The sequence below is a fragment of the Vanacampus margaritifer genome, chromosome 6 (assembly GCF_051991255.1).
Source record: "Vanacampus margaritifer isolate UIUO_Vmar chromosome 6, RoL_Vmar_1.0, whole genome shotgun sequence".
Classification (NCBI taxonomy): domain Eukaryota; kingdom Metazoa; phylum Chordata; class Actinopteri; order Syngnathiformes; family Syngnathidae; genus Vanacampus; species Vanacampus margaritifer.
This window is the reverse complement of record NC_135437.1, coordinates 3,671,231-3,680,603: the sequence shown is the minus strand read 5'-3', so window position 1 is coordinate 3,680,603 and position 9,373 is coordinate 3,671,231. Positions and strand designations below refer to the sequence as shown.

At 40.5% G+C, this 9,373-nt stretch overlaps 1 protein-coding gene across 2 annotated transcripts; it reads left to right on the top strand.

The window, feature by feature from the left end:
- The first annotated feature begins 119 nt into the window (after nucleotides 1-119).
- arl2bp (ADP-ribosylation factor-like 2 binding protein) lies at nucleotides 120-3,991 on the top strand. Of its 2 annotated transcripts, none has more exons than XM_077569382.1 (7): nucleotides 120-257; nucleotides 503-572; nucleotides 666-727; nucleotides 816-922; nucleotides 1,288-1,373; nucleotides 2,729-2,825; nucleotides 2,916-3,991. In XM_077569382.1, exons 1-7 carry the CDS (start codon nucleotides 239-241, stop codon nucleotides 3,012-3,014), a joined length of 540 nt encoding a protein of 179 aa, XP_077425508.1. In that variant the 5' UTR covers nucleotides 120-238; the 3' UTR covers nucleotides 3,015-3,991. The 2 variants fall into 2 exon arrangements, with proteins under 2 accessions (XP_077425508.1, XP_077425509.1); XM_077569383.1 differs by having other exon boundaries at nucleotides 166-419.
- The last annotated feature ends 5,382 nt before the right edge of the window (nucleotides 3,992-9,373 follow it).

The following is a 9,373-nucleotide window of genomic DNA, read 5'->3' as shown; positions in this document are numbered from 1 at the left end:
TAGCTTTAATAACAGTAAAAATGTAAAGCCCTTATAACATGTAATTGCACATCTTTTCTTCTTCAGGCGTCCAGTTAGGAGTGGCTTTTTACAGACCCGTACCCGGATGCGTGTATGGTAGGAACTAACATTGCTCACGCTTGATTCTGTCGGACACTACTTAAATCAGCACCGAGTGGTTGTTTCCTCGGTAACACCACTACTTCACTATTTTACGACTCCGCATTAACGCTAAAATATGGACATTAAGGGACGAAGTAAGTGGTAAAAATACCCAGTTTAGCTTGAATTTAGTACTAGTAGTAATCCCAACAAAATATGTTCATTTATATTATATTTATTATATGTTCGCTCACGTGCTTAGCTAACGCTAGCCGGCTAGCTGACGTTGTCGTTGAGTATAGAGCTAAACTTATAAGGTGTGTGATAATACACAGCTCTGACGAACTAAAGAGGTTTACATTTTAAAGCACACGTCGTCTCACCCCACCCCCCTCCACAGGTGTGCAGAGCCGCGGCGAGAACATTGTGGACATGGTCGACATGGAGGACGAAACCTTTGCAATTTCCAGGTTGGTTGAAATCACCGATTGAAATACTGATTATACATAAAGCATGTGTCAGTCTCTGGTGTTGTGAACCAATGTCTTTCGTTCTGCCTCAAGTTCCTCAGCTGCAGACACTGCATTCGACTCTGTCATTGGTTGCATAGAAGACATCATTATGGGTGAGATGATTGCAAATAGTTACTCTCGTCAGTTGTGCTGCACAGACTTTTTGTGAGAATAATAAAATCGTTATGCTGTTTTCTTTAGAGGAGAATTTCCAGCAACTACAGCGGAACTTCATGGAGAAACACTATAAAGAGTTTGACAACAGTGAAGAGAACAAGCTCAGCTACACGCCCATTTTCAATGAATATGTGAGTAATGGTTAGCACAGCTTTCTCACAGTTTTTATGCTTGGGGTTCGAATTTCGATTCTGGCCCTGCTCCATAGAGCTTGCAACGCATGTCATCCCCCATTCCTGTGCTGGTTATCTCTTCAGCCCACATCCAAAAGACATGCATATTCGGTTAATTGAAGACTTTTAATTGTCCATAAGTGTCACTGTTTTTTGTTGGCACTGATGAATGTACATTTGGGGCATATATACTCTGCTACAAAATGTATTTATTGATTTATATAAATATATCTGTGCCGCCCCGTACCTATGGTTAATCCCTTATTTAATAGCATGACAGCCTAGAGCTTTAATGTGTATTCCGATCCGTTGACTCTGTGTAGGTGGAGCGGTTGGAGAAGTATGTGGAACATGAGCTGATGAAGAGGATCCCCGGCTTCATTATGTCCACATTTATTGATCATCTCATGTAAGCATTGACATCACATTCAGTATCCATTTCCCTCTCAATTACTCAACTCACTATTGATGCTCTTATTAAGTACGTCGTAACAGCAAAAAAAAAAAAAAAAAGTATGGCAGTTTACCGTACTATTGTGCTGGTCAAAATAATGTGGAATGACCTTATGTCTCATTAACATTACCAGAGATTGGAAAATCTGTCAATACAACGGCCCGTCATTGACGTATGCTCACCTTTCAGTGAGTGCGTCCGCATTTTCGGGGAGTGCTTTATGACGCGAAGCCTCATAAAAATACACGGACTGAGAAGGAACTTCTGTACTGACCCCGATGGATGTACGTAAACCTGCTTCAGTTGGTGCTCAGTCCATGTATTTTATATTTTGAAAACCATACCATTTAATAAAACTACAGTAAATGTCCGCCATTTGCATTGGGTAAGGACAGAGCCTTGCTACAAATAGTGAAAACAAAAAGTTTTGTTTGAAAATGCTTACTGGTATATTATTAGTTCAAATTGTAAATACACTACAAACTATGTTACCAAAACTTTTTAAAGACCATGTCAAATCAATTGAGAGATTCGTTTCTAAAAACACTATACACTTTTGCCGAAAACGTGCAAAGACTCAGAAGATTAATGTTGTACTCAACTGTGCATTTATAGTTTTGAGTCAACCCTTCGTTTGCATCACTGGTTGTCTGTCACAATTACGATGGGCAGGTAGCAAGCCTACACCTCGAAAAATTTATTTTCTCGTCAGATAATTCACTGGTGTGGCTGCTTTAGAGCACCTCGTTGTTGGCCCTGAGTGTGCGCATGTCACACAGAAAAAGTTAGAATATTAGCGTTGCCACTTAAGAGTGCCTTGTTGTCAGCTGTAAGTGTGTGCACGTCTTGGAGAGAAGGCGGAAGAGCAAAGTAAGTAAAAATAAAATAGTCAGATATGACTTGGGCTATATGATATGGGCTTCACGGCCATTGCAGCGTGAAGCCCATGTCTACACGCTTTAGAGTGAGCGCCTCGTTGTGGTGTAGGAACCCCATGATGACCCAGTAGGATTTTCCAGACACCTGAGGCTAGGGCTGTGCAAGAGTTATTTAAATTTATACATTTACACCTTTTAAAAAAATTTAAATAACTAATTCAATAAATGTTGTTTCATCCAAACGGAACTTATGTAATTATAGTGTTTCAAATAATTTTATTTGTCTTAATATTTTTTTACATTGAAACATTTTCTTCTTTTGTACCCCCCCTATTTGTTGCGTATGCTAATCATGTTTCGCAACTGGCCACTAGATGGCACCCATGTTAAAAACTGATTGTCATTGTGCCTCTCCTTCCCCTCCACCTGTAGGCAGCACAAAGATGAGGTGTCAGGTGACATTGTTGACATCCTGCTGTCCTTTATTGACTTTGTGGCCTTCAAGGAGATGGTTCTGCAATACAAAGTGGTGAGTTTGGGGGAAACATGTCTATAAAGAAAGCATTCATTAGTTATTTCTAGTACTGGACATATTTTAATGAGGCTTAGTATTTTCTAGGAAAAGGAGGGACGAAGTTTAGACCTGAGCCAAGGACTTGTAGTCACGCCTTTAACACCTGCAACCTCCACCCTTTCTGGATCCAATCAGTTGGAGTGACTTGCACACACACATGATAGATGCATGTATGTATGCCATAGTTTTGATTGAGCTTAAAACGCTATGTTAGCTCGTGATCATCCATAAACCTCAAGTCTGATCCATAGAAACAGACAACCACAGTCACACCTATGGACAATGTAGTCGCCCGTGTACCTGACATGCATGTTCTTGCACTTTGGGAGGAAATCAGTGAACTCACACAAGCACAAGCCTGGAGAGCATGCAAACTCCACACAGATTTTAAGACGTATCCCAGCTCAAATCTGCTTGCTATTATGGCAGAGGTGCTAACAGATGCACCAGTGTGCTCCCGCATCTCAAGACCTGAAAAGTATAGTTGTGTACTAAACATCCCTTAAAAGCGAATTCCAGATACATTAATGTAAACCAGTGGTGGGCAAACTCGGTCCTCAAGGGCCGGCGTCCTGCATGTTTTGGAGGTTTCCCTGCTGCAACGCAGCTGATTCCAATCAACAGGATTGTTACCAAGCTTATGCAGAGCTTGCTGATGAGCTGATCATATATCAGCTGCGTTGGAGAAGGCAAACATTCAAAACCTGCAGGACTACGGCCCTCGAGGACCCAGTTTGCCCACCCCTGATGTAAACTGTTCTAAGATGGAAAATGAATGACACAGACCTTACACTCATCTTTATCAATAGACAACATCAGAAGGTTTGGTCATAAATATTACTGTTGTTACTAATCATGACGTTTGTTGACGTGCACAGACTGATCATAAGCAGAAAAAACCCTGAATTAATATGAAGTTTGCATTTGATGTTTTGACTTTGTGACAATACGAGAATTCCTCACATTTTTACAATATTTATTGTTTGGGTTGAATGTTGTGCCTGTGAAAGTGATTTTTAAATGTGTAAATAGTGATTTGTATAGTGTATGTTGTCAATGATGAAATGCTCGTGACGTGTTTTCTAATAAACAGGAGAAAACCTCATCTCCCATTGCTTTAATTAATGTGATTTTTATTGTACATGTGCATCATCGAGCCCACGTGTTCAGCAAAGGATTCCACTGGTACCTTGAAAATAGTCTAAAATCGATTATCGTACTGATTATTTCTCCAATTACTGGAGTTATCGCTACCCCTCCGGCTGTTGGCTGCTGAATGAGTCCACGACTCACAACCATAGAACAGAACGGAGAGGACCAGTAAGTTGAAGAGACGGACGGAACTTCATTTGAGTGCAGATTCGGAGGCGCTTCTATCATGATAGAGCCTACCAAGGTCACTGCGAGTCAGTTGAAGACGCATGGAGATCCACGGAACGGGAAGTGGTGATCTTTACGCCTAGGTTTGTGAAAGAGTCAACAGACTCTAGGGTGTTGGAGCACTGGAGCCACAGGTAGAAGAAAGTCAGAGAGACTGCATTTTTGTCTTGCCCAAGTGACGGTTAGGCCAAGAGGAGAGGCTTCTTCCATCACCACAAATCCGGCAGTGAAGTTATCAGAGTGGCAAGTACAACACAGTAAATTCTGTAGAGTAAATGTGACTCTATTTAGAGTTGGACCAAATAGGGAGATATTTTTGTCCGGCACGTTCGCGGGGATTTTTTTCATTTAAAACAGGATTCTAAAAACTCCGTCCGAAATGAAGATTTGCGTATTTCTCCGGCTCAGTAAACGAAGTTTTACGTCGTCCTCTACACACGTCATTCTCAATCACATACCTCAAGTTGTTAAAAAAGATGAAAAAGGCGGCGTAGATTTGCTTCCCCACAGGGGAGACCATGTGTGTGTGTGTGGTGAGTGGGAAAAAGTTGTTAAAAAAAGACAAGTGAAGCTTTTTAAAATGTATTTATCCTCTTTGTTTTCCTCTATGCTCCGTTTATGATGTACTCATTGACTGTTGACAAGTATTTTTTTCATTAATAAAATAAAAGTCTTGTGTGACATATGGTGAAGTGACGTTAAGAGACGAGCAGTAGTTGGCTAACTACTGCTGCCTAGAGGCTTGGCATGCATCTCATTGTAGGCCCAATTTGTGCAAGTGGCGTGGCCAGACGGAGGCGTACTCTGGATAGGATTTGGAGAAATGTTGCCACCTTAAGGATTGGAATTGTTATGAACGTACTTAAAAACGCAATAATACGGTTAGCTGTGGATGTTTTCTTTTCTACAAACGTGGTGGTGTGGACACTATTTTTTTCTACACCCAGAGGAGGGAAATATCCGTTTTTAAAAATACCCTGCTACGTGTGTACATGGTCTGAGCCACGCAGCTCCTGCTTTGTGTTAGCATGTCACTCATGTCAGCTGGAATCCCAGATAAAACCGAGATGTTGATTGTTGGTCCCGCTCGTCATCGTCATCTGTTTACGAACACCTCTTTAACCCCTAGGCGTTATTGTGACCATTTTTTGGCTTTTTGTTGGTTCTGACCAAGCCATTTCAAAATAAAATACTGCCCACGGGTTAAACCTTGATAAATGTATTATTAGCCACAGTGACTCAGTAAAAAATCTTGGCGTTATATTCGACCCAACTCTCTACTCAAATGCACATTAAAAATATTACTAGAACTGCTTTTTTCCACCTTCGGAATATTGCAAAATTTTTTGCTATTTTGTCCAATGGTGATACAGAGATTATAATTCATGCATTTGTTAAATCTCGCCTCGGCTACTGTAATGTATTATTCTCTGGTCTTCCCATGACCAGTCTTAAATGTCTGCAGTTAGTGCAAAATGCTGCTGCTAGACTTTTGACGTAGACGAGAAAGTTTGACTATATTACCCCGATACTAGCCAACTTGCATTGGCTTCCAGTCCACTTGAGATGTTCTGTTGCTTACATACAAAATATTATTTTATTATATCTCGTCGATTTAATAGTACCGTACGTTCCGACACGAAACCTTTGTTCGCAACATGCTGGTCTTTTGGTTATCCCAAGAGCTAAAAAAGAAGTCCACTGGTTCAAGAGCATTTTCGATTCGGGCTCCACATCTATGTGGAGGGCCCGTGTGAGCACTGGTCCTCAGAACTTCCCGTCTACCAAACGGTACAGCCGCTTTCAACAATGTTTGTAAGACCTCAACTTGCTGAGTCTGCTGATCTTTTCAGCCTTTTCCAAGTTTTTCCTTCGCCCTTGCCAATGTTTGGCTTTGGAGTTTTTATTGGCTCAAGCTACCCTGCACATTCGCTATGGCTAGCTATTTTTTCCTTTCACTCTCAATGTCTTCATGTTATAAGATAGGGCTGGGCAGTTTTTAAATCACAAAACTGACCTTTTTCTAAGGGGGATCACTTATTTTCACATTTTCTGAAAGGTAAAAAACTGCAAATTAATGTTCAGAAGAAAAATGTTGCTGAAAAAAACCTGTGTCGAACTGTTTGGTATCGGGGAAAAATAAAGCAAATGCCAGAAGAGGAAATAAAGCAAAATTTGAACAGTAAAGTAAGGACACCACAGTGAAGGAATTAACATCAGCATTTTGATGATTTTTCTTTTTGACACGAGTCTGCTACACACATTCTGTATTTTTGTAGCATAGCACCCATGTTGTTCTGTTGTCAACCAACCAATGGACTGCAATGTTAATTACCCCTTTAAAGGGGAAGTGAAGACATTTAATATTTTCAATTTATAATTTTACTGTTTTTTAATTTACTTATAAAGCATATAGATGTGATATAATCATGAGTATTTAAAAGAATACAGTGGGATGGTGATTTTGTGAACTTGATCTTCGTACCCCCAAAGCTATTGAAGATAGAATGTGCATGATGTTATCAGAGTCTTTTGTCATTAGAGACTAAAAGTCTGGGGTCAGATCCTAATTGCATTTGTTCCCCCAGTCAAGAAGGGGAACTGTATGTAAATGTCTGTTTACTAATAACATTACACCTTTGTTTAACCTGGAGTCGACATGTCTGTATGTAAATGTCTGCTTACTAACAACATCAAATCATTTGTTCAACTAGGAGTCGACATGTCTGTCCTTTGTTTAATCAAGAGGCGGGAAGAGGAACCTTTTATCTTTTGGTTATAAATGAGTGGATGTTCTGTAGACTGTTACAGACTTGGGGCCCCGCGTTGCATTCAGATGTGGTGTCCTGACTTTGTCTTTAGAAGCTTCTAAATAAATCCTTGCAAGGAACCTTCTTCATCAGATCTCGAATACAATTATTTTGGAACACGCAAAGATTACACTTAATATAGTAATCAAAATATTCCTTCAGAAGTCAAACTAAAAAATGTCTTTACACAACCCCACTAGTCTAAGCAATAATATTCTGATTAATATTGCATTTGTGGAACAAACATTAAACAGAAAAATTGTTTTATGCATTTCAGGGGGCAGCCATTTTGCCTTGTACAGCCACTTGCTGTTGACTAAAAATTACATCTCTTTGCGTAAGGGTTCTGTTAACCATCATCAAGGCACACCAATTTTCTGGGTTTTGGCCATGTGAGGTTTCATAAGCTGAGCCCAGACCAACTGTGATGTCTTTTTCAGTTGACAAGTAACAAAATGGCCGCCCCGGGTAGAATAAAAATGGGTGGATTTTTACTTCTTAAGTCATATTCCACAAACGCAATAATAATAAGAATAACGCGTTTGGACTAGTGTGGGCTCATAAAACAAAAAAAAAAACTGACAAAAAAAAGGACTCGACTTACTCTCTGCGCTGGTTGTTACCGATATAATGTTGTGAAGTAGTCCTGTACACTACTACTGTTAATGTCACATTTTTTTAACAGTGGAAATGTGACAAATAAATCTATGTGCTTGAGTCACTTGTCATTTTGAAGGCTAATTTTAGTGTTGTGGTCATCACAACAGTTGTATGGCGTGTATAATGTCAGAAAAGCTGTGCTGTGTTGCTAACTGGTCCATGTGTTGCCAAAGTCAAGTTGTGTTTCGAAAAGGACTCTGCTCATGTCCGGATGGGATCACATTCATCCCAGGTGTGTTTGACCACCCGGACCAGTGTAAAGAAATGGCTCCTGGAGAACTGTTATTCTGGAAATATGTGTTGAAGTGGCAGTCGTGGAGGTATCCATGTTCTCCTCTTAGTAGTCTTGAATGAAATGCTAATTAATCTTGCTCCTCTGTATTTTAAATGGGGAGAGTGTCTCATCAACATTGATCAAAACATAAAGTTCATGTGGATAACCTCACACTGGCATTCGTCTCGGATACATTTAAAATGTTTGCAAATTGCCCAAAATTTCCACAGTGGAAATGAGAACAGTGTTAGCAGGGCCATGGAGTCTGACAAGCAGGCAAAATTGCAGCATTGACAATGCATGGGAAAAAATGGGCACTTGTTTGGATCATTTATTGTATAATGCAAGCACTAAAGTTGGTAGTAGTATTAGTTGCTGTAGATCCTATTTTTTTGTTTTTGTTTTAACTTAAAACTAAATAATTGAAAGCTGTTTTAATTTTCATTGAGCTGATTTTCGATCATACTGCAAAGTGGACCATCTAAAGCAGTGTTTCTCAACCCTGGTCCTCAGGGCCCACTATCCAGCCTGTTTTACATGTCTCCCGATTTCAACGCAGGTGAGGATCATTATCTGGTTTCTCTAGAGCTCGCTGATGAGCTGTCATTGAAATCAGCTGCGTGTCGAATAGGAAGATATGGAAAACAGGCTGGATAGTGGGCCCCAAGGACCAGGGTTGAGAAACACTAAAGCATTTAAGAAGAATAAAAGTGAATTCATGTAATAAAACATGGAAGTGTGGTAGGCTTTATTTAGTGCTAGAGCAGGAAAATAAGCGAATATTTGCGTTAAAAAAAAATGTTGCTGCCAAAATGACTTCTTCAATTTGAAGGAATGTGTAGGCCTCTACATTGCAATACACTTTTTACACTTGTCACTACTTTGCCCCACAGCTTCTTGGGATGATCCTCTCCATGTGTTTAGGTATGTTGGTTTACAACACATGACGTAACGGGCTAACCAGCGATCGCGGTGGGGGATTGCATTTTGCGATCGTTTTCACCGCGTAATGCTACGACCGAGGCGAAAATATTGTGGCGCTGCGCTGGCGTGTGTTTGTTCGCGGGGTTCTCCATGGCATTGGTTTTGCCTCGCGAGGAGGAACGAAGAAGAGGGATTTCCTGCTCGCAACTCCCACTTCCGCGTCCTCTATATATACACAACAGCCACGTTTCTTTTTTCTTTGGTATTTTGCGAACGACCATGGATAACAGTGTAGAATCTTTTATTTCTCTATGCTTGCTGGCGAAGCTTTACAGACGTCGGAATGCCCGTTATCGTCGTGAATGGCCGCCATCGTCGTGAATGACCGTCATCGTCGTGAATGGCCGTCATCGTCGTGAATGGCCGTCATCGTCGTGAATGGGTTCACAATACAA